Below are 23689 nucleotides of genomic sequence, written 5' to 3' on the forward strand. Positions count from 1 at the left end.
ATAATTCAAATATATATAAAATTATCAAAAAATATTATACTAAATAACATACAAATGTGCTATTGTGTAATTTGACTTAGTATGAAATTTTAAAAATTGTTTTCATCAATAGTATAAGAACTTGATAAGAACTAAGTAAACGGAACGTACAATTCTCTCATCGACGTAGAGAGAGTCATTTGACAATACCAAGATATATTTTTCCTCTCTATTGAAAAAAAAAGTAACAAGAGCAAGCATCTATTATATCTATAAATGTTTTTAATAAATTCATTAATCATAAAATGATTACTTCGATTTAGTTACATAGTTCACTATCTTAGAAAGTTTCAGAAAGAAACGGACAACGGGATACAGTTTATATCACGTAGTGATGCAATGCTCTTTGAGTTAAGTATATTAAATTTATTTTATAAATTTTATTAGAAAAATACAGCTTCTAGCTTGTTACTGCGTTCAGAGTACTGCGTTCACAATTTCACATGTCAATTTAATTTGTTGTTGTTACACCATGTTATGTTACGTTTATTACCGCAAAGTTGAATGTAAAGAATGGTTGATATAAATAAATACCTCGAAAGCCAACTGGCGCTTGCTAAACAAAAATGTGACATAAAAACGAATTCTAAAAAGTCCTCTGTCTCAGAGAAAAGTAAGGTGGCTGCTGAGTTAATATCCAAGAAACAGGACAAATCTTCGGTAGATAAAAAATCTTCTAATTCTAAACATGTTCCAAAAGATAACGTAGAAGTATCACATGCTCCTACTCCTAGTACGTCTGCGGCGCGAGACTCTGATGAAGGCAGCGAATATTTACCTTCTGGCGAAGATGAAGAAGACGCGGAGATACCTAACATTAACATCCCTGCATTCCCTACTTCGTCGCGCACCAAACAAAACTTGAAGAAAATATTTGATGACGGGGACACACAACTCTACAGTGAAAGGTTAGATATTTGGAAAAAAAACCTTACAGCAGCTCACTCTGGAAATTACGAAGGAGATTTATTATCAGCAGATATTAACTTCGTTTTAGACGGCAACAAGGATGTGGATGAATTACATGAACTACAAAATGGTCTTAATGTGCCTATATACATTTGGAAACAATTGTATAAATATCAAAAGATTGGTGTCAAGTGGTTGTGGGAATTGCATCAGGTGCAGTCTGGAGGTTTGCTTGGAGATGAAATGGGTTTAGGAAAAACTGTACAAATAATAGCATTCCTTGCTGGATTGTCCAAGACCCATCTAGGCAGCTGGGGTGGACTTGGTCCGTCCATAATAGTGGCACCAGCTACAGTTATTTACCAGTGGGTGACACACTTCCACTACTGGTGCCCTTATATTAGAGTTGCTGTGCTCCACCACTCTGGCTCCCACTCTGGAAATCACAACAGACTTATTCGGGATCTGCATGATTCTCATGGCATCTTACTTATAACATATGCTGGTGTTGTCAAATACAGTAAAGACCTGATGGCTAGAAAATGGCATTACATGATATTGGATGAAGGCCACAAAATCAGAAATCCTGAAACTCAAGTTAGTAAGTTTGTTAAGAAATTCCAGACACCTCATAAAATACTGATTACTGGATCACCTATGCAGAATAGTTTACAAGAACTGTGGTCATTATTTGACTTTATGAGACCTGGCCTTCTCGGCACTTACAATGCGTTTATGGAACATTTTGCTCAACCCATAACCCAAGGAGGTTATGCCAATGCAACTGAATTCCAAGAAGCAACAGCATTGGAAATTGCAAAAGCTCTGAAAAATATGATCACACCATACATGTTGCGCAGAACCAAAGCCGAAGTCCAGGAACATATAAAACTGCCTGAGAAAAATGAACAGGTACTTTTCTGTGCCTTAAGCCAAGAACAGAGAGATCTGTATATGGGTTATCTCATGAGTTCAACTGTGAGAAGTATACTAGATAAAGAAAGCAGATATGGTGATCCACTCAGAGCCAGAGTGTTAGTTGCTCTATCAACATTAAGAAAAATCTGCAACCATCCTGATTTGTATCTATATGAAGCACAAGAGGAATGTGAAAAAATTGATGAACAATCATTTGGTTCTTGGAAAAGATCTGGTAAAATGACAGTAGTACATTCTCTGTTGAAGATTTGGCAGAAACAAGGACACAGAGCCTTGATATTTTCACAATCAAGAGCAATGCTATGTTTACTGGAACAGTATTTACAAAATCAAGATTATAAATACTTAAAAATGGATGGCACAGTAAGTGTTGGTATTAGGCAAAATTTAATTAAAACCTTCAATGAAAATCCAGAGTATCTGGTATTCCTGTCAACCACAAGAGTTGGAGGCTTAGGAGTCAACCTAACAGGGGCTGATAGGGTCATTATTTATGACCCTGATTGGAATCCAGCTACAGACAGCCAAGCCAAAGAGAGAGCTTGGAGAATTGGCCAGCAGAGAAATGTTACTGTGTATAGACTTTTATCTGGAGGTACTATTGAAGAAAAAATATACCAAAGGCAAATATTTAAACATTTTCTAAGCAATAAAATACTAATAGATCCAAATCAGAAGAATGTTTTAACAACTAGCACATTACAAGGCCTTTTCACTTTTGATGAACCAAATTGTGAAGGAGATACTGAAACTGCAGCTCTTTTCAAACATACAAAGGTCAATGTTAATCATAAAAAACAAGACACAGATAATCAAATACCTAAAAATAGTAGAAACTCATTATCACAAAAGAAATTAGAAGAAATGAGAAGAAGGGCCAGGGAAATAAGCAGAAAAATTGCTAGTAATGTTAAACCAAAAGTCACAGAAGATGCAGAAGATCCTCGCGAAAAATACAAGAAAAAAAGAGATCACCTTTTAAATCCTCCTGTTGTTCATCCACCCGAAATAAATTTGATTGATGATAAAGTAACAAATGTTCCGTTTGACAGTGTTTTATCAGAGTTAGATATCATAAATATGCACTCCAAAAAGGATTATGAAGAAAATTTACTCAAAGAAGCGCTTAATCCCAAGGAAACTGAATTAGAGGAGGGTGAAGTGTCTGGTGATGGAGATGACGACATGCAAAATGCATGTAGTAAGAACAATTCTGATCAACCAGAAATTGTTAGTGGTGGTGAGGATTCTGAGCACCTACAAGATTCATCAATACCATCAGAAACTGTACCTGATAGTAAGATAGATGACAAGATTAATGATCAATCAAACCCACCAAAAACTGTACCTGGTGATGGCAAAATTCCTGATAAGCATCACAGATCAAAGCGCAAAAGGAAACATTCCCCAGATATTTCCGAACCAGAAATAGAGAACTTAATAGCCGTTAAGAAGGTCAAGAATAAGAAAAGTAAGAGGGAAAAAGAAAAAAATCGTAACGACGACGATTACGTATTGAGCAAGTTGTTCGCAAAAGCTGGAGTAAAGAATGCATTACAGCATGATGTGGTAGTAGGATTGGCTGAAAAAGAGAAGAGGCATAGATTGAAAGAAGAAGCCACTAAAAAGGCGAGACATGCTGTTAGAGCTGTAAAGTTCTCTACAAAATAATCTCTATTATATTATAAGTATTATAACTAGGTCCTTTAAGGAATATGTAAATTTTTTATATTAAATTTTAATATTTACTTCATTGGGCTCGATTTCGATTTAGGTATTTAAGAACAAATTGAATATACAGTAACACGATGATTATTTTGTTTTATTTATCAATGTGGCAAACATTTATGGGGTGGAGGTGGAATCATGGTGGAATCGTTCTAGAGAATCGTTACTTCCTAAAATCCCTACTCATGTGATCAAAGATACACTCCTAATAGACCTTCGCCCCTTTTACATATAGATTGTGGGCTGTGGCTCGTCGATAATTCCGCTAACGCTAAGATTTAAGAAGACATTTTTCAAATTTGTCCATCCAACCGTCTTTTCAAGCAGCTAACACATTACCGCTCCGCACCAAGGTCATCCACATGATACCATGTAAGTGGGAGCAAGGAAGAGATCTTGTTCTCGCTTTCACGTGAGACAATTACAAGGTCACGGCGCGGTGTATTTAGCCCTAATGTCTTTATCTTTTTTTTTAAAGCTAGTAACTATTTAATAGATGAATGAGTGGGTGGAATATAGCAACACTTGCCCACTAATGTCAAATCCGTAGGTATGTGCTCTACTGGAATATTTTGAGATATTTTTATATTTGATTATGAAAATTGCTTTAATTCATGCGTATTAACAAAGTTGTCGCAGGAATAATGAAATGGAATTGTAATTGATATGTAAATAGTAGAACTATTAGCGTAATACGGTAGATCCAGCGTCTACTACCACAGGACGCTAGGCTGTGTATTCGTCAATTTTAGTAGTGTTTAAGCTATTTTACATTAGTTAACTTGCTGAAAAAGTAACCAATATGTCTGGCGGCAAGAAAAAGCCACCCGGCTTCAACTTCAAGAAAGAGGAGGAAGTGACGGTGTAAGTAATTCTTGAGTTGCTACATTTCTGAAATTACTAAAATAAACATATTTCGACTTATCAGTTTCGTACTGTGTATTATAGATATATTATTTGATTATGTTTATATATTTTTAGTACGCCTCCTCGTAATTTGGACAAGCAGACTACTATAACAGTGGACGACAAAACATTTACGGTGCATGCTGATGATCTAGTCAAGATCTGCGACCTGGGCCGCGGCGCGTACGGCATCGTCGAGAAAATGCTGCACCGGCCCAGTAACACCACCATGGCTGTCAAGGTAAATCCCCCAAGGTCAAAAGGTTATGTTTTTTGTTTGTTTCCAAGTTGTTATTTTTTAGATTCTGAGTGTCATTACTAAGAGTATTTATAGTGAGTAATTTCTGCCACTCATCCAACAGATAAGTTATATTATTGTAGAGGTAGTATGTACTTACAGCATTTATAATAATGACATGTAGTCTTGACTAGCATTCACAATGAAAATAACCTAAAACTATACCAAGCTACCCCTGTACCAAGGTTATCAAGTCAAAGACAAGTAGAGTAGAACCTAAATAAATGCCACATTTTCATATGATACCCACAGCAAATTTTCACTTACCATCAGGTGTAATCGTGGTCAAATGTCTACCTATGCATACAAAAAAAACAGCTAAACACATTCAATATTCACATTCTGCATGTCAGGTATTTTATAATTAAGGTGTTATATCAATCATAGGTTGTGTTATATCAATCAAATTAAGTCAAATATCCAAGACTTAATTCTTGTTTCAGAGAATCACAGCAACATTTAACACACAGTCCCAAGAGTTGAAGCGGCTGCTAATGGACCTGGACGTCTCCATGCGTGCCAGTGCGTGCCCCTACACAGTGCACTTCTATGGAGCCATGTTCCGTGAGGGCGACGTCTGGATCTGCATGGAAGTTATGGACATGAGCCTTGACAAGTTCTATGCTAAAGTCTACAAGAACAACCGGACTATACCTGAGAACATTCTCGGGAAAATAGCTTTCTCTGTTGTCAGTGCCTTGCACTACCTCCACTCAAAGCTTAAGGTAATCCACAGAGATGTCAAGCCTTCCAATATATTGATCAACAGAAAGGGAGAAGTCAAAATGTGTGACTTTGGTATATCGGGTTACTTGGTTGATTCAGTTGCTAAAACTATTGATGCAGGATGCAAACCATACATGGCACCTGAAAGGATTGATCCGACCGGCAATCCTGGCCAATATGATATACGTAGTGATGTTTGGTCTCTAGGTATATCAATGATAGAACTAGCTACAGGTAAATTCCCCTACAATACCTGGGGCACGCCATTTGAGCAGTTAAAACAAGTGGTCAAAGATGACCCGCCCAGTCTTCCAAAAGATCAATTCTCAGCAGATTTTGATGACATGATCACACAGTGCCTGAAGAAAGACTACAAGCAGAGGCCTAACTATGACGCCTTGCTCGCTCACCCATTCTGCCAAGAGCATAGTCAGAAAGAGACAGATGTCTGCTCTTTCGTTATAGAGATATTAGACTTGCCTGAAGACTCCTAGTACCGGCGAAAATATTTTCTTACCTCTAAGTACAAGTGTTTAGTTACTAACATTAGCGTAGGAACGGAAAATGCAATTAAAAATTGTTATTAACAAATGTAACTAGTGTTGATTTGTATTAATCATGTAATTAGCATAGTTAACGAGGACGTCGAACGAACCGATTGCCGATGACTGCTGTGTATAATGTACATCACAAATTACTTAGTCTAAAATCTAAATAAACGATGTATTTGTTTCAAAGTCTTATTTCATTTATTTAAAATCGCGAGCAAAATACTTGCCATCATTTGAGTTGCCAAGAATCAAGTAATAATCTGTGGTAGTGTACGAGAGCCGATCGAAGCCCAATCGCCCCAATTGAACGATATCTGACCACTCAAGTGAACCTTTACTTTGCCTGCAAAATTATCTAAGTACATATAATGATATCTTGTGTGTCGTATGTGTATGATCTATAATTTGTCGTTAAATTAAAACATGTATATTTTAGAAATTTTTATTGTAATAATTTGTATGTTTATCAAAAACAGTGTACTGTAAAACAGTAAGTACAAAATAGAGCACAATATAAATAATTAAATAAGTACTATGTCACTTTTCCTTAACTTAAAGTTTCAGCCCCTTAGGCCTCGTCAGGCTCAGGTTAGCCAACCGAAAGGTGGTTGGTTTAGTCCTGAGCAAAAGCACGAAAAATGTTCAAAAACGTTAGTAAAATTGACTAGAAAGGAGAGTTCATGCCCAATTTCGTCCCGAAGTCCAATCGGGCTCGTCTTTGATTCCGCACGTCGGCTCTGCAAACAAAACAAAAACATTAAAATAATACCTCAGGCACAGGCAAGTATGATATAACATCAGGCCGTCCCTTTCGCACTATTTGTAAGTTCGATAGGGACGGTCAGATTTTTTATCGTTTATCGCGCTACCATGCTATCGGTGCAGAATAATTACTTAATTACCTATAATCCCGCCTGTTTGGGCTCCAATAACAAAACTGATTAGTAAGTTAGGCTGTGGACACGACTTATTAAGTCGCCTTAAGATAGAAAGAGATAAACACAAGACAGCAGCGTTGGTAGCGCTATTTTAGAGCTTTGTTTTGAAGTAGGTACCTATTAGTAATCTCACTTGATTAACTATCATGAAGCGTGAACACAGGTAGTAATGAACTCAACTGCTAAGGTACAGTCGACTACAAAGAGATGTATCCATTTTTTCACCTTATTGCATTGTAATAAGGTGAAAAAGTGTATACATCTCTTTGTAGTCGACTGTACGTAATGCCGCAGTGAGCGATGATTCGCGAACTCCTAGGAGCTATCACATATCCCTAGATGGCGTTGTGTTCAACGCTATTTTATCGCCAGTTTTCAAAGTAATAACGGTACTAACTTGATTTCTTGCCACTTGATGAACTCGTTAAGCGCGAACACAGCGAGTAATGAGCCACCGTAGCCAAGTGCCAACTGCCAAGGAACGTGGTACCGCAGTGAGCAAAGATCCCAGTTCTCACAGGAACCGTAGTTGTGCCGCAGCATGAATAGGCTTATGGCCGCTTGGAGGAGTATTCTGAAACATGGCCAGGTATTATTGCTTCTTTGCGAATTGCAACACAATAAAGAATTACGTGAAAGTATAAGGTACTTATAAAAATACGGGAAGGTATAGTAATAAAAGCTAACTTAGCTAGATTATTCGAAATCGATAGGTGACATGGCGAGGACATTGCCTTACTGCGTCCCTAGGAATCCCCTGATATAAGGTTAGCGTTCAAAGAGTTAAAAAATCCACCCTTACTTATCGAGCAAATATCAACGAATGATAAAATGTCACTTACAAAACGAGTACGGCGACGGACCACACCTTGTTGCTCCAAAAGCAACGCCGCCAAATGGAAGATTGTCGATGTATGAAAGACAACGATATAACAACTGCGGACAAAGTAAAATGTAATAATTAGCAACGTTTAAAGTTTTGCATACAGCCTGCCCAAAAAGTTTAGAAATGTAACTAGTTTTTTTTAATCACAGCAACATTTACTGCTCTTATACAAAGTGGCTCAATAGTTGCCACATGCAAAACAGTTTACATAGAGTCGGTGGCGTCCCTATTAATACTCTTTTTGCCAAGTTGTACAAGTACATGGCCCCATCCAAGGATTTTACATACTTCATACTAAGAATCGTACCTCGATTTTTTAGCGCCACCTATTAAATACTATCATAACTACACTGATTATGCCTACAATTTTTTTTTTTCAAAATGTGTATTGACGTGATATCATGATTTTATAATAAAGAAATATCGTCACTACTTTTAAAAAATCTCGTGTGCTACTCTGCAGCGGCGCCACCTTAATGAAATTCAACTAATTATATGTTAAAATGATGTTCGTAAGACGTACAGTATGTACGTGTAATGTTATGACTGTACCTATAGCGGGAAATGAAATAATGGGCTTTTATTGTGGCGCCGCTGCAGAGCATGCTCTGCAGCGGCGCCACTCAGTTCTCATAGATAGAATATACATCATCTACTTTTTTCTTATAGAAATTGATGTACCAATGCTGTTTATTATGTACGTATTGAAAAAATCACTATAACTTAGTAAATTTATGTACTTTCAGTAATTCCGCATTCCACCTGAACGGTATGAGATAGTATATAAGGAGGTGTACCTACGGGTAAGCGAGAGGGAGATATATTCCTTCCCGCGCTTCCGCGCTCGGCGCGATTTGATCTGGGTTTCAATAATTATTATTAAATTTATGCCCCTGTTGTACACTCTGCTTTTCACTTCGATTGCGAGGAATTAATTATATTCCATACATACTTACTATAATTTTCTTTTCATTGACAGACGAAGATACAAGTTTTTTTAAAAGTAGTGACGATATGTCATTTGTTCTTATAAAACAAAAACACGCAAAAATATTTGGGGAAAATATGATTTTGGCCACTTCCAGGCTGCGAACAGCGCCATCTAGTTTTAAGCTTAAAAGGCCCGGCCCATACATTTCATGGGTACGCTTTTTTGTATGGGCTTTGTCAGTCCAGTATTAAATCGTTCTTGGCCCCATCATAGCCTTTTTTGTCATATTTTACTACACACACAGAACCCACCGTAAAAGCATTGTCAGCTTATCCTGGTTAAATCGTGGGCTACGGAATAGTTGTGAACGTATCCTGTTGTAAAAGGGACAACTTACTTAAATGCAAGGTAAGCAAGGCTAATGTGATATGCTGCGCCAGGTAAAACCCGTCGTAGAAGTCGTCGCCCCAGCCGTGCCAGGACTTTCTGGTTAGGTCGTGAGCTACGGAATAGTTGCTCATGTTGCCTGTTACATTAAAAGAGATACCTTACTTAAATGCAAGGTAAGCAAGGGTAGTGTGATATGCTGCGCCAGGTAAAACCCGTCGAAGTCGTCACCCCAGCCGTGCCAGGACTTTCTGGTTAGGTCGTGGGCTACAAAACTGTTGACAATGTGCATGTTATAAACCTGTCAACTTACTTAAATGCAAGGTAAGCAAGGCTAATGTGATATGCTGCGCCAGGTAAAACCCGTCGTAGAAGTCATCGCCCCAGCCGTGCCAGGACTTTCTGGTTAGGTCGTGAGCTACGGAATAGTTGCCCACGTTGATAGGATACACGATCCAGCAGGATGTCGCGTTGGTTGCTTCTGATATTTGCTCGCAGAACGATCTGAAAGAACGATGGACTTAGGTGCCTCTACCTACGTATTATTTTTATAATAGTTCAGGGGCCCATTTCTCGAAGCTACAAGTTACAATTTATAAGTCAATGTCTAATAATGACAAGTTGGAAAGAGACGCCTGTAATTTGTAACTTTCAGTTTAAAGAAATGGGTATCGGGTCGAATACATTCGTTCATATTTCTGTGCTCCATATGGACACATCAAAATATGAAAGAACTACAATGGATGCCACCACTTTCCTCAAAATCCGTAAAACATGAATTTTTTTATTGGTTTTGGTGTGCACATATTAATACGTACCTCAGTGTGAATCCATAGAGCACCAATATGGATATAACAGACGGGATGAATTTGCACGCGTAGCACCAGAACACGAACAGAATCATCTGGGGACAAAATCACTTGTTTTACGTCCGTAAAAATATTTTTTTGAGAATTACTCCTCAACTTTCGTAACCAAGTACTCGCCTGGTAGGCACTTGTGAACTTTACTCACACGCCGGACAACCCGCTGCGCAGGTAATTGTAGAAAATGGCCAAAATGAAAGGGGGGCAGACTGTAAATTTCATTGAAAGTAAATAGACTTTTTTTTATAATTTTTAATTGTGGAAAAAAAACAAATTTAAAAAAAAAACCGCCCCCCCCCTTTATCATCTAGGCTTACCAACGAAAAATTATGAAAATTTTACGGACCATTGGTTTTATGCTAAATATTGCAGGAAAAATAAAATCGTGTCTGTATCTTGGAAACTTTTTTTAAATTGAATGTATTAAGGCGTGTAAATAGAAAAGGATCTCAGTGTCCCAACGATAACCATGGAGATTTCAAGATGATTATAGCGCAGCACAACATAGTTCCGAGTGCTCAACCGCAGCGTTCTCACTTCTCAGCCTGTGCTGTGCAAAACGAGCGGTGGAATGCCGATACGCCAACGCCGTCCCGAGAGAGTTGTTTAAAAGCAGCGAAGGTAAGCAATGCTAGCAAGAGACTGCGGAAGTGCGGAATTGCCTTATATGATAGTTATGCTACATCTCTACCACCTTACCCGTTTGTGCGGCGCGAGCTGCGGTCTGGTCGCGGCACGCTGCATGACCGCAGCGTCGACGGGCGCGAACGCCAACACCGTCCCGAGAAGAGCTGTCTAAAAGCAGGCTTAGGAACGCGTAAATGTAAGCAATGCTAGCAAGGGAAACCGCGGTGTTGCCATATATGATATTTATGCTACATCTACCACCTTACCCGTTTGTGCGGCGCGAGCTGCGGTCTGGTCGCGGCACGCTGCATGACCGCAGCGTCGACGGGCGCGAACGCCAACGCCGTCCCGAGAAGAGCTGCGGCCGCGCTGCCCAATGCCGCGCCGCCTGCGCTCAAAACTAGTGGTAGGAACGCGTACAAGGAACCGACCTGGGAACATATACAATTAGACAAGTCAAGTGGCATACAAATTGTGAGGAAGTCATAGATAGGCATTATGATGTGACTTGATAACTGTGAGAATCACGAAGATGAAGGTGTCGGTGACGAAAAATGTCGAATTTCGACGAAGTTACCGCTCTTCCGACTCCGTAGAACAGAAAAGTAGTACCTATGTCACACCTTGGGCAGATCACATGTTTGTCGACAACTACATGTGATCTGAGACATTTGTTACTTTTCCCCTAACTAGCTCGGAAACACGTGTTTTGTCGTTTAATACCAGCGGGTAAAAACGCATTTTATCCACTAGTGGGTAAAGTAATTTGGCCTTGAATAAAGTCAAAATAACTGCTTTAAAATTGATAAAAGTAGGTGAATCTAGTAATAAAGATGATTTACCACCTGTGGAACTACTAGAAGCAGTGATAGACGCATTTTGCGTTGTAGTTTCCTCGCTGTAGTGAGGGGAAAAGTTTTGTGTTACACACGGGTGCAAATGTATTTTACTTCTCGTGTGTTAAAAAACTCGCAAGTTCAGGATTCTATTCTCGAACCACTCGCTTCGCTCGTGGTTCAACTATAGAATCCTTTCGATTGCTCGTTTTTTAATTCCACACTCGGCGTTAAAATACAACTTTGCCCCCTTGTATAACAAATAACTATTACTAGCCTACCTATGTAATCTACAATTAATGCCAACTCACCTGTAGGACAGATATGAAGCACACAGCGCACATCCAAAACTGCGTGGAGTTCCACAGGCAAGAGGTGAAGTGTCGCGACATTGTGATCAATGTGAAGAGAGAAACGTCGGCGTCGCGCGTCATCTGACAAGTTAACCAAATACACATTTTTATATCCGTAGAGGGTGCAGGCCGCGCGGGGTTCAGGCAGACCGAAGAGATGGCGGGATGACTTGGACGCATTCTATCCACGCTGGCAGGATTACGCACGAGATAGGGTTGAGTGGAAGAAGCGAGGGGAGGCCTTTGCCCAGCAGTGGGACACTACACTAGGCTAGTAAAAAAATATCCATAGGAGATGGTTGGTTTGCAAGAAAAATCTAAATTAAATGATTAGCTAAAGAAAGACAAATTTAGCTATAATATTATCTTTTACAAAAGCGTAAATACAAATAGATTAAAAGCAGATAAACAAGTATATAAGTTATATTGTCATATAAGTTTCCTACACCTACAGTTGAAAGTAAACACAGATGTATTTATAAGTAGGTATTTATTTTTAAAATGGAGTACATACCTACGTTAATATGGTTACATTACAATGAATATTGATTTAATCGAATTTATTAAATTGGAGACCTTCAGAAATGATCATCATGGTACTTATTCAAATAAGTCTTCATTTTGTCAAATATTGTGGTCTTCCAGTATTTACTGTAAGCCATATCGAAGTGGTTCCACAGAGGATCCTCGATCTTAACGTACTCCAGCACGTTAGGCAGCTGTTCCACAGCCCAGTCCAAATCCCTGATGTCAACTAGGTGATCTGACTTGCCAACGAAGATGAGAGTTGGTACCTTCGTTGCTCCAAGATCGAATTCAGGCGACTCAGAAGTCCCATAAACTTCCGTATTACGTTTAGACCCATAGTCAAATTTAACAAACTTGAGATTACTCATGGCCTGCCCATATTTCGCTAGGTTTTGGATCGACGTCCCTGCTGGATCATGCTGAAATACCTCCTTATAAGTGCCTGCTGTAATAGAGCCCGGATGAGGCGAATCCACTAAAGCTAATCCCTGACTACAGAGAATCGCCGCCAGGGCTTTTACTTGGCAAAATGTACTTGCGCCGGTTTGAATAGGCATGCCTCTCGATAAAACCTCCCATACTCCTGCAGACTCCAAAAGTTTTTGCGCTGTCTTTACGGCAATCGTTCCCGTTCTATAAAGTATAGATTTGGTGTAATATTGTCTTGTGGCTGGCGCTAAACCGACGAAAAGGCTGATCTTGTCAGCGTATCCGGATCTTTCCGAGTGCATGATAAAGAAAGCTCCAGCGCCTTGAGCGAAACCAATATAGATCAACTTTTGTGTGTTCGTGGCGTCCAAGATATAGTCGACCATGGCAGGGACGTCGTATGTGCCCATTTCGTCAACTGAGAACTTCCAAAATTCCAAGTCTTTCTCGGGATTTAATTCCATATGGTTCCGGGAGTGGTGATTGCCGCGTACATTTCCGAACCACACGTCGTAGCATTCTTTAGCTAGGAGGAACCCTGGAGAATCGGGTCCGGAGAGGATGAAATTTTCAGACGCTTCAAGAAGGTCATGCATTAAGAGAATCGGGGTTTTCTTATTACATGTCTTTCCTGCTGGAATCCTAAACATAGTCAGTACGTATCCATCGTTGGTTACAACTTGGTGTTTCTGAGCCTCGTATCCATTTTCGGAAGCAAGATGGTCGAAATCTTTGATGTTAGTGACGAGACCCTCGATAGGGCGCGACGTTAGATTAGACACTGCGTTAACGACGTTAAGTGTAGCTAGGGACTTTCTTATCAATAATAGGAGCACTAAACAGTTCAGCGTAGTCCGAGCCATATTGCCAACTGACATCAGTATTATTATATACAACCTACCACAATATACAGTATGTACTCAAGTGGTAGGTTATAAGTTTATACGTAACCCACATTTCATTCGACTTCATTCAGTATCCTTAACTAACTAGATATTTACTTAATTTTGCATATGTTTAAACGACATACTTACTTAGGTACAGACTTAACGCAGGTGACATACATTTGTACAGTCAACCAATCTGAATCCTAGGCCACTGTAGAACCCTTTCACAGTAAAAGTCAAACTGACCTATAGCAAATAAAGCACGGTGTCAATACGACACGGTTCTACAGTGGCCTAGGATTCAAATTAGTTGACTGTACAATAAATTTTGTTTTTGTAAGGCGAGAATGACAAGGGTCTTAGGCACTGGTCCCATCGCGAGCTAGTAAGCTATGAGCTATCGGCTATAAAAACGAACAAAAGATAATCACTCCCGTGTAAATAAAAGAGACACGGCGATGTTTATAGTTACTCGCCCAGCGGTGAGCTATCAAAATCGCCGTGTCTCTTTTATTTGCACGGGGGTGCTTATCTTTAGTTCGTTTTTATAGCCGATAGCTCATAGCTTACTAGCTCGCGGTGGGACCAGTGCCTTATACTATAATATTAAGAGTTTATAATAATAAACACATTTTTTTAAATAAGATTTACATCATAGTAGAAACTAGAATAAAATCAGATTTTTTTTTCACCATTAAGGGCCACTTGCACCAATGAAAATGGAGGGTTAACGCGAGGGTTAACCTACCATTTTATATGCAATTTGACAGTTAACAGCCCACCCTGAGTTAAGTGGTTGGTGCAAGTGGGCCTAAATAAACACAGTTGAGCTATGGTCTTTAAATACCTGTGCTTGAAATTAAAAAAAACAGATGGTTATGACTACAGGTGGCTTAGGAATCCTAGCTAAGTTAGGATTTAATTATATACATACTTCTTTGAGCATTATTTTTTCTTGCAACCATTAGGGCCTTATCACCGTAAAATTAGCATATGTTCGAAAAATAAACTTATCTACACAGCGTAAATGGATCAATCGATATTTTCTTGTAACTCGCTGCCGTCGTTACGTTTCTCTGGGTCACTGTTCAAATCAAACCCTGGGTTTATGGTATTTAAATACTTAAAACCTTTTCGATAATGAGCCATGAAACAGACTGAAAGAGACTCAATAAAACAGACACGAAACAAACTCAATAAAACAATAAAAATAGAAATAAATAAAGAATGAAATAAACACAAATGCATATATACTTCCATTTCCATAATCTATACGTCTTTTTAGTAGACAGTCAAGGAAAACCCACCTGTTTGCTGCAGTATTTGTTAAACGGCTGGTTTTGCCATTTGTTTAACAACTTTTCCGGTAGCGTGCAAAATAATACAATTTTTATAGCATTTCACTAGGAAAAGGAACACAATGATGCATATATGTAGTAGTGTAACACTTTATAGCAACATTTATGCCAAAAACTTGTTTAGTATTTCGTTATCAGGAGTTATTCGGCCACGAACGCATCATTTAAAATGAATAATTGTCGGATTGTGTGTGTATTTTTAAATACAGTCTTGCAACTGTGTCGGTCTCGAATCGAGCTGTTCAGCCATCAGAAAAGACAGAAGTTTCTCCAATGGTACAAAAAAAATCGTCTATAGACGATAAAAGCCATCCAGTGATGGCAATGACTTCTTAGTAGTCCTATTCAATGAGTCTTAGTATTAATTCCAATATTGATAGATACTTGTTTTAAACATGTTTTTTTAATTCCATAAAGTCCAAATCTAACAAGAAAGACTAGATAATAAATAGATAGAGATTAAACTTTTAACTGCAATTTTAGACAATAAACATGGGGATATACAAAAATAGTAAGAAAATCACAGTGCTTACCGACAAAGAGCAAGGCACGGAGTTCAGGGCCCGCGCTAGGTCGATAGGTCCTATACAGTCCCCAGGTACCTGGTATGGCGGCATTTTCTGACACAGCACTGGGTACAGTGGTTCCACTGCGATACTGTCAAACAACAAGTGAAGTTTGAAGAATGTTGCTTACATGATACTACTGTAGCTGCAGTATTAAATACGCGATAAGCTTGCAAACTGAAAATAACTAAAAAATAATGTACCAATAAATTTTACAATATAACGTGTACCTGGCATCCGCTTGCATGAAAATCTCCATGTTTAGACAGTTAGCCGCGGAGCCCATCACGCAAACAACTTCGCCGTAATCCTGCAACAAGTAAAATTTTAAGATACGCGAACCTTATTTACACAGATTTTGGGGATGCGTTTAACAACGCCATTGGAATCTTATTAGATATGTCTAAGGCCTACGACAAAGTCCAATATCAAATACTTTTAAATAAATTATACGGGATTGGCGTAAGAGGAATAACCCACAAATGGTTTACCTCTTATCTAAAAAATCGTAAACAATACGTGGAACTACAAAGTGTCGATCACAAAACCGGGTATATAAATTACGTCAGATCCGATGTACAACACGTACAGAATTCCATTCCTCAAGGAAGTGTCCTTGGATGCATATTATTTTTGATCTATATAAACGATCTCCCAAAAATAATAAATCAAACTTGTGTACTATTCGCTGACGATATTTCCGTGCTTACACCATGTCTAAACGATCAAAATCTTCACGAAAATCTCAACAACATATTATAATAATTTTACCTTCCAATAAAATTGTTATTATTTTGCCTGGTATATCCGAGGTCTTTATAGAGAGAGTACGTCGTAGACGTCGCATCGGACCGGTAGATGGCGCCATCGTTCGTTGTAAGTCGCTCCGGCGTCACACCGCCGCGATGTTGGTAGTCCCGTTTTTCCCCATCTGCAACACAAGGCTCCCCGCGCCCCGACCCGCCACCAGCCACCCTCATTGTTGAGGAGAAGTGCCGACGGTATATTAAGCCTACCAGGAAGGCATCACTCAGACCTCGGATATACCAGGCAAAATAATAACAATTTTATTGGAAGGTAAAATTATTATATTATTTGTGCCGTTTGTATATCCGAGGTCTTTATAGAGACCTGTTTATTATCTCCTGGTGGCGAGTCAGCTGGCGCGCAAGCCTTTGGTAGCCCTATTGGCATAGCATAGAAGAATAAGTGAATCAGTTGTTGAACCGATTTGACAGATGTATCAGTCGAAATAGCCTTCGATCCGCGAATATCTCGGTGCCAGAAACGCCTAAAGAGATTTTCGTGATGACGTTTAGCTTTAGTCAGCGAATAGTTAGAGAAATGACATTATTATACATCGCAGATCAAAACCAAAAAAGATGTAGGCGAGGCTGACTTGAAAAAGATACAAAAACCTTAGATACACTATTATTATTAACAGACACGTTATTTTATCAGGTTATAAACCCAATTTCAGACACAGAGTGTGGAAATTAACTGTAAAAGTAGTGTAACTATCTGTACTGTAGCAGGGTAACGTAATTGATACTGCTTTTGTCAACCCTTCGTAAAAATTATCTAAATCAATATTAGCTTTGATATGACTATTTAAAGTCCAACGTCTTACGTCCATATCAAACACAGAAAAAGGTCATCACTCACGCGCCCAAGGGCTATTTGTTACAATACTGGTATTTTCGATCAGACTATTTCGCGTCAAGCGAGCGCGGTTGCAAGCGAGACTCCTGAACTCTGAACTCTTTTTAGTGAGGGCATTTGAGGATACCGATCGCTCGGTAAAACTAGCCTAGAAGATGAAAAGTACGAGCGCTGTCGATTGTTACTACACTGGACGGAGGTATCAGTCGATTTCTTCAAGTCAGTCATTGACTCTTAGGGTAATCCATTACCTAATCCAAAACCCGATGCGACGGATTTCTACTTCGTGCAATGAAGGTCGACAGAGTAGACTGAGAGGTGGAGACGTCCGTGTCGCATCGCTGGTGGTTGCTGAACACGTCGTGGTAGCAGGTCAAGGTGTGAATTAAAACACCGCCACACATGCGCGCTTTAAGAGCGTAGGCGGAGCGCAATAATGGCGGTGCACCGCACAAACGCTGGCGTTGCGCCCAGTGGGCGCTAGCGGGAACTAACGAGCGCTGATTGCGAGCGCAACGCGCGCGGGACGCGAGCGGAATGCACGCGCATTCAGCGCGCTGATAGCGTAGCGTTAGCGCTATGTGTGGCGGAGGCTTAATACGTACCGTTGTACGACGTAATGCAGGGCTCTCGCAGACGAAGAGGTACGATGACGGGCGAAGCAGAAGAAGGCGAGGTCACCGAAGGTCACTTACTTGGCTCCCAGGGGGTGCATACTGACCTCGTACGACAGTCTGTTGGAGTCAGCAGTTACTGTCGTAGTTACTCGTAACAGAAGAGATGTAATCCTGCCATCGTACAGCATAACATAACATACAACCGAACTGTGCATAGCATATAGTGCTATGCGAACCTTAATCCGGCTGCATGTCACTTCAGTCGCTAGCGCCACCGCCTGTTGAAGATTATTTTCCATCGGAAGAGCTTTACTTCGTACAATGTTCCGATTATTGAAGGTCTTATCGGGCTGCAGATGCAAGCAAAACAGGGGCGATTGGCCTACAGCTATCGGCAGCTGTACGAGGTAATGCTGGAAACTGCAGCGGTGCAACCTTCCTCTGTAGACTACGAAAGTTGTGAAATTGATGAAATCAGGTTCAACGATCGAATCAAGCACTATATTAATTCAGTATAGTCGAGCCAGATGATAACTACTGAAGTCCTCCTGAGTTCCTGGCCCCTTTCGCTTTGAGCTGGAATCTCAAGTTCACTAAGGCGAAGCGGGTTTATTTTTCCCAATTTGTTTATTAGAGGCTCGGCGAATAAGTTAATCTCTCGAATGGACAGTGGGCGCCACAAGCCTCCGGGAAATCGTCGTGTACTTGGAACCCCGCGGCCAGATTACCGATCGGTTTTGGTGTCCACCCGGTAAACAGACGCACGCTCAGGATGCAGGACGCTGGCTCGAATTCAGATCTGGACATTCTGAAAGAGATTTTTTTTTTAATTCCGCAAACCTTTACGATGTTTTTGACCTACACAATGAGCGATGTACAGGAATCACAGGGTCGTCTCGCGAGGCGCCTCTCCGATTAGATAGCTCGCGAACATCGTCAGGACACCCTCGCAGCAGTGCGGCTCCTCGTCCGGTTATTGACGTCTTACCTCGTTCAACTATGGGTGTCCAAACCACGTTAGGACGTAGCATCTTTAGAATTTATCTGTTCTCACTTCGGCGACGGAGGAGTCCTTGGTCAAAATAGAGTGTAAATACTGTCGTACTTCACGGGAACTGGAAAGAGAAGAGTGGATACCATAGTGTACGGGATGTCAGCTGATAGCGGCGCCCGGCGTCACATTGGAGGGTAGTATCAGCCTGGTCAGCAGCGATACCGTAGCAGACGGAGCCTGGATAGTCGTGGTCGTAGCACCATTGTAGGGGAAGACAGTGTTCGCGGTGAGCGTGACATCTTAGGCGCGACGGGCGTTATCAGCGTGGCGGCTAGCAGCACCAAGGGCCCACATCAGCAATCTTACCAGCTTGTCACTGCAGCAGACGCTGTTATGTTCGGCGGTGAGATTGAGACGGCCGTCGTCAGCTCGAAAGGCGTCTCGATGCCCTGTCGCGTCACGCAGTATCGTGCTCAGTGGCCCTCTCGAGGTCGCCGCCGTCAGCGCGGGAGGCACCGGCGCCAGCGTGGCAGTCAGCTACATCGGTGAACAGCATCAACAGAGTTCGCGGCGTCGTCACGGCAAACGCGGCAGGAAAATTAGCGACGCCTTCGCGGCAGCCGCAGTATTGCGCTCGGTGGCGCGATGAAGGTCGCCGCGTCTGCAATCTTACCTCGTGCGATCGAGGCGACATCAAGGCGCCAGCATCAGCGTGTCGGCCGTCGACACCGGTGGAAAACTTCAAGTAGCTTGCGGCGTTGTCACGGCAGACGCAGCAGAAGGATTGCGACGCCTGTGCAGCGGTTAACAGTATTACGCTCCGCATCACCACTGAAGCGCCAGCATAAGCGTGGCGCCCAGCAATACTGGTGGACAGCTTCAGCAGGATCGCGGCGTTGTCATGGCAGATGAGCTCGCTGCATCACCATCGAGGCGCCAGCATAAGCGTGGCGGCCAGCGATACTGGTGGACAGCTACAGCAGGTGGACAGTCAGCAGGATCGCGGCGTTGTCACGGCAGACGAACGCTCTGCATCACCATCGAGGCGCCAGCATAAGCGTGGCGGCCAGCGATACTGGTGGACAGCTACAGCAGGTGGACAGTCAGCAGGATCGCGGCGTTGTCACGGCAGACGAACGCTCTGCATCACCATCGAGGCGCCAGCATAAGCGTGGCGGCCAGCGATATTGGTGGACAGCTTCAGCAGGATCGCGGCGTTGTCAAGGCAGACGCACGCTCTGCATCACCATCGAGGCGCCAGCATAAGCGTGGCGGCCAGCGATACTGGTGGACAGCTTCAGCAGGATCGCGGCGTTGTCACGGCAGACGAACGCTCTGCATCACCATCGAGGCGCCAGCATAAGCGTGGCGGCCAGCGATATTGGTGGACAGCTTCAGCAGGCTCGCGGCGTTGTCAAGGCAGACGCACGCTCTGCATCACCATCGAGGCGCCAGCATAAGCGTGGCGGCCAGCGATACTGGTGGACAGCTTCAGCAGGATCGCGGCGTTGTCACGGCAGACGAACGCTCTGCATCACCATCGAGGCGCCAGCATAAGCGTGGCGGCCAGCGATACTGGTGGACAGCTTCAGCAGGATCGCGGCGTTGTCACGGCAGACGAACGCTCTGCATCACCATCGAGGCGGCAACTTACCTACGTTACCGCTTATATTCTAGCGCGAAACTTTTAATACGCGGATAACACTTCCTACTTTAGTCTCGGAAATGCGAATAGTTTAAAAAGAAAACTGATTAACGGTAACGATTTTTGCAGCATGGAACTTTCTTACAAAAAAGTGGGTAGAATCATAAAGCACCGCTCGTTCATTTCTATAGTGAGAACCTCGAAAGACGAATAATGATCGCTAGCGAGGCATAATATATCTCATTATTCAAGACGAACGAGTGTAAATTAAAAGGGAAGAAAGAATTGACGGATGAAATTGAAAAATTTCATAATTCCGAAACGTTATAAGCCACTTTTTTAAATAAAAACACGAATAACTCTGGTTTGACCAGAAATAGAAACTAAAAGATTAATTTCGAGACACCATGCTGTAAAAATGTTCGAACGGAATACGCGACAACCGGTCACTTCGGCGTTCGACGAAACAAAGAGGGTGGCTGGTGGCGGGTCGGGGCGCGGGGAGCCTTGTGTTGCAGATGGGGAAAAACGGGACTACCAACATCGCGGCGGTGTGACGCCGGAGCGACTTACAACGAACGATGGCGCCATCTACCGGTCCGATGCGACGTCTACGACGTACTCTCTCTATAAAGACCTCGGATATACAAACGGCACAAATAATAACAGATATTACGCACTGGATGAACGACCATAATTTAGAAATCAATTTTGCAAAGACTAAGTTAATGCAATTTAGGCCATACCAAAAAACCCCTTTAGAAATAGAATTCTCGTACAACACCATAAAACTAGAATGCGTTGATACTTTTACACTTCTCGGTTTGGACATAGATTCAAACATAAATTGGAAAGCGCACGTAAAGAAAATAGCAACCAAAATGTCAAAATTTACGTATGCATTAAGGGTACTTAAAAAAACCACTGATTTAAAATCTGCCCTCGCAGCTTATTATGCGTATGCGTATTCGTGGCTAAAATATTCTATTATCCTATGGGGAAATAGTACGGATATAAACGATTTATTCATTCTCCAAAAAACTTGTATAAGAATATTAGCGAACATTAAATTTCCCGATAGCTGCCACCCTCATTTCATAAATATGAAAATCTTAACCCTAACTTCAATCTATATCTTTGAGCTCTGTAAGTTTGTACGAAAATACCCCGAATTATTCAAAAAAATCGGTGACCAGCCTAGACGATACGAATCGAGATATAAAAATAACCTCGTACAAACAACAAACTCAAAACTAAAACTGCATAGCACAAGCCCACAAAATATGGCAATTAAAGTGTATAACCAGTTACCGAATGACATGAAAGATATCCAATCGAATAAAATATTTAACAAAACCCTGAAACAATATTTAATCGAAAAATGTTATTACAGCTTACAAGACTTTTTTAACGATAATGAATAAACAAAGTAAAAAAAAAAAAAAAAAACATTATTGAAAGCCTATACCCCTACTTACTATAATTACTATGAAGTACCTAGTCATAGCCGAAACAGTTTCATTTGTTTACCCTTATTTGTTGGCGCACCGTCATAACGTGAAAAAGATTGTACCTAACAAATTGTATAAGCGAAATACTTCCTACCTACCTACATTAATTATTGCTGCGCCCCGCAGGGCTTCATGTGTCATTTGTGTACCTACCTATACTTTTAAGTACTTGTAAAACCTGTAATGTACATGTGAATTGCAATAAATAAATACAATACAATACAAGATTATCTGTATATTACATATGTACATAAACGTACGCCTGTATTCTCAAATGGGGTAGGCAGACGGGGCAGACCATATAAATTGCTCAAGTTTCAGTGTCACTGACACTCTTGGCCATTAGAGGTTGAAAGAAAATGAAATTGTAATTAATCGCAGTGACTGGTTGTCAGCCCATCATCAACTTCACAATATACTCTTCACACCTAATAAAAAAATACGATAGTTATAAACCTGCATGATCTGTATCATCATTTGTACGGAGCGCGCTGAGCAGTCCGTGAAGAGCGACACTAGCAGCGGAACATTGTCCACTTGTTCTATGTGGGGGCGGATGGCGTCGATACCGCGAGGGAGTTTCGCCTGAAATCATTTATTAATTAATCATTTACCCCCTTATTTATAAACGTACTCTAAAGTTATCAAGCCGATAAAGTTCGTTTGTCCTTTTCTATCACACCAATAAGTCGGAAAGGGACAAACGAACTTTATCGGCTTGATAACTTTACAGTACGTTTATGAATAAGGGGGTAAGTATATAAGTAGAAACCTGTGACGTATATGTAATGTAACAAAAAGATTGTTTTTTATTCAAATGCATCAATTATTAGGCCATAAGATAAGACCATATTAAGATAGACCATATTTCTACTCTCTTATGAAATAATTACAAGGGTATTAACAGAACTTTAAGAGTTATTACGTATTACTACCATGAAGGGCGCTGTGTTTATGTTTATGCCGGCATATTATATACATACCTGCACTAAGAGAAATTTGCATTGTGAATTTTACAAGTTCGACTTATTGCGGGTTTATCCGTTTGAAACAAAAGTATTTTAGTAAACGAAATAAATCACAATATTGATGATACAAGTCGAATTTGTTCGAACAACAAGGTCAAACTTTTCAAAAGATATTTGGTTGAATAAGCCAAACATAATATGTATGTCACACGATCTCGAGGAACTGTTAGGCTGGAACACCGTTAGGTAGATGTGGTCTGATATTACTCGGTTGACGGGTACTCGCTATACTGCGTATGTAATCACACGGTTGCTGATGTCGTAATTGACGGGCGCCGAGTGGTCGGTCGAGTCTGTAAGGCAGGACAACGAGCGACACGCGTCGGCCGGCGAGTCCGAGTCGACTGACAGACGCGCTGTCTGTGTATGTACTCACGCGGTTGCCCATATCGAAGTTGACGGGCGCCGAGTGATCGGTCGAGTCTATCAGGCAGGAGAGCGAGCGACACGCGTCGGCCGGCGAGTCCGAGTTGACTGACAGACGCGCTGTCTGTGTATGTACTCACGCGGTTGCTCATGTCGAAGTTGACGGGCGCCGAGTGAT

The 23689-nt window shown here is 41.2% G+C and overlaps 3 protein-coding genes across 5 annotated transcripts in view; 2 read left to right on the plus strand and 1 right to left on the minus strand.

The window, feature by feature from the left end:
* The first annotated feature begins 479 nt into the window (after positions 1 to 479).
* Positions 480 to 3699, plus strand: LOC125233626 (DNA excision repair protein ERCC-6-like). Its single transcript, XM_048139688.1, has one exon. It carries the CDS (start codon positions 553 to 555, stop codon positions 3556 to 3558), a length of 3006 nt encoding a protein of 1001 aa, XP_047995645.1. The 5' UTR covers positions 480 to 552; the 3' UTR covers positions 3559 to 3699.
* Positions 3700 to 4148: 449 nt separating this feature from the next.
* Positions 4149 to 6278, plus strand: LOC125233246 (dual specificity mitogen-activated protein kinase kinase 6). The gene is made up of 3 exons (XM_048139184.1): positions 4149 to 4479; positions 4597 to 4762; positions 5263 to 6278. The coding sequence occupies exons 1-3, from the start codon at positions 4418 to 4420 to the stop codon at positions 6037 to 6039; spliced, it is 1005 nt and encodes a 334-aa protein (XP_047995141.1). The 5' UTR covers positions 4149 to 4417; the 3' UTR covers positions 6040 to 6278.
* Positions 6279 to 6524: 246 nt separating this feature from the next.
* LOC125233243 (transmembrane protein 94) overlaps positions 6525 to 23689 on the minus strand; it is a 34050-nt gene continuing 16885 nt past the window's right edge. For 2 of the 3 annotated variants that reach the window (XM_048139180.1, XM_048139178.1), the window contains 11 exons: positions 22574 to 22702; positions 15919 to 15998; positions 15656 to 15779; positions 15072 to 15122; positions 11879 to 12001; positions 10998 to 11162; positions 10057 to 10142; positions 9552 to 9742; positions 7877 to 7970; positions 7432 to 7608; positions 6525 to 6833 (listed from right to left, as the gene is read on the minus strand). In XM_048139180.1, coding sequence (XP_047995137.1) covers positions 6761 to 6833; positions 7432 to 7608; positions 7877 to 7970; positions 9552 to 9742; positions 10057 to 10142; positions 10998 to 11162; positions 11879 to 12001; positions 15072 to 15122; positions 15656 to 15779; positions 15919 to 15998; positions 22574 to 22702 — 1293 coding nt within the window. In that variant the 3' untranslated portion in view covers positions 6525 to 6760. The remainder of the gene's footprint in view (positions 6834 to 7431; positions 7609 to 7876; positions 7971 to 9551; positions 9743 to 10056; positions 10143 to 10997; positions 11163 to 11878; positions 12002 to 15071; positions 15123 to 15655; positions 15780 to 15918; positions 15999 to 22573; positions 22703 to 23689) is intronic. The other variant, XM_048139179.1, reaches the window with a different exon arrangement.

This window comes from Leguminivora glycinivorella, chromosome 14, assembly GCF_023078275.1.
Source record: "Leguminivora glycinivorella isolate SPB_JAAS2020 chromosome 14, LegGlyc_1.1, whole genome shotgun sequence".
In the NCBI taxonomy this organism is placed as follows: Eukaryota; Metazoa; Arthropoda; class Insecta; order Lepidoptera; family Tortricidae; genus Leguminivora; species Leguminivora glycinivorella.

What these genes read in the sequence shown, in the direction of transcription:
- LOC125233246 (XM_048139184.1), top strand. Translation starts at nt 4,418, where the DNA reads ATGTCTGGCGGCAAGAAAAAGCCACCCGGCTTCAACTTCAAGAAAGAG. An exon ending in AAAGAGGAGGAAGTGACGGT is followed by an intron (nt 4,480 to 4,596) that starts GTAAGTAATTCT and finishes ATATATTTTTAG; the next exon opens with TACGCCTCCTCGTAATTTGG. An exon ending in ACACCACCATGGCTGTCAAG is followed by an intron (nt 4,763 to 5,262) that starts GTAAATCCCCCA and finishes TTCTTGTTTCAG; the next exon opens with AGAATCACAGCAACATTTAA.
- LOC125233626 (XM_048139688.1), top strand. Translation starts at nt 553, where the DNA reads ATGGTTGATATAAATAAATACCTCGAAAGCCAACTGGCGCTTGCTAAA.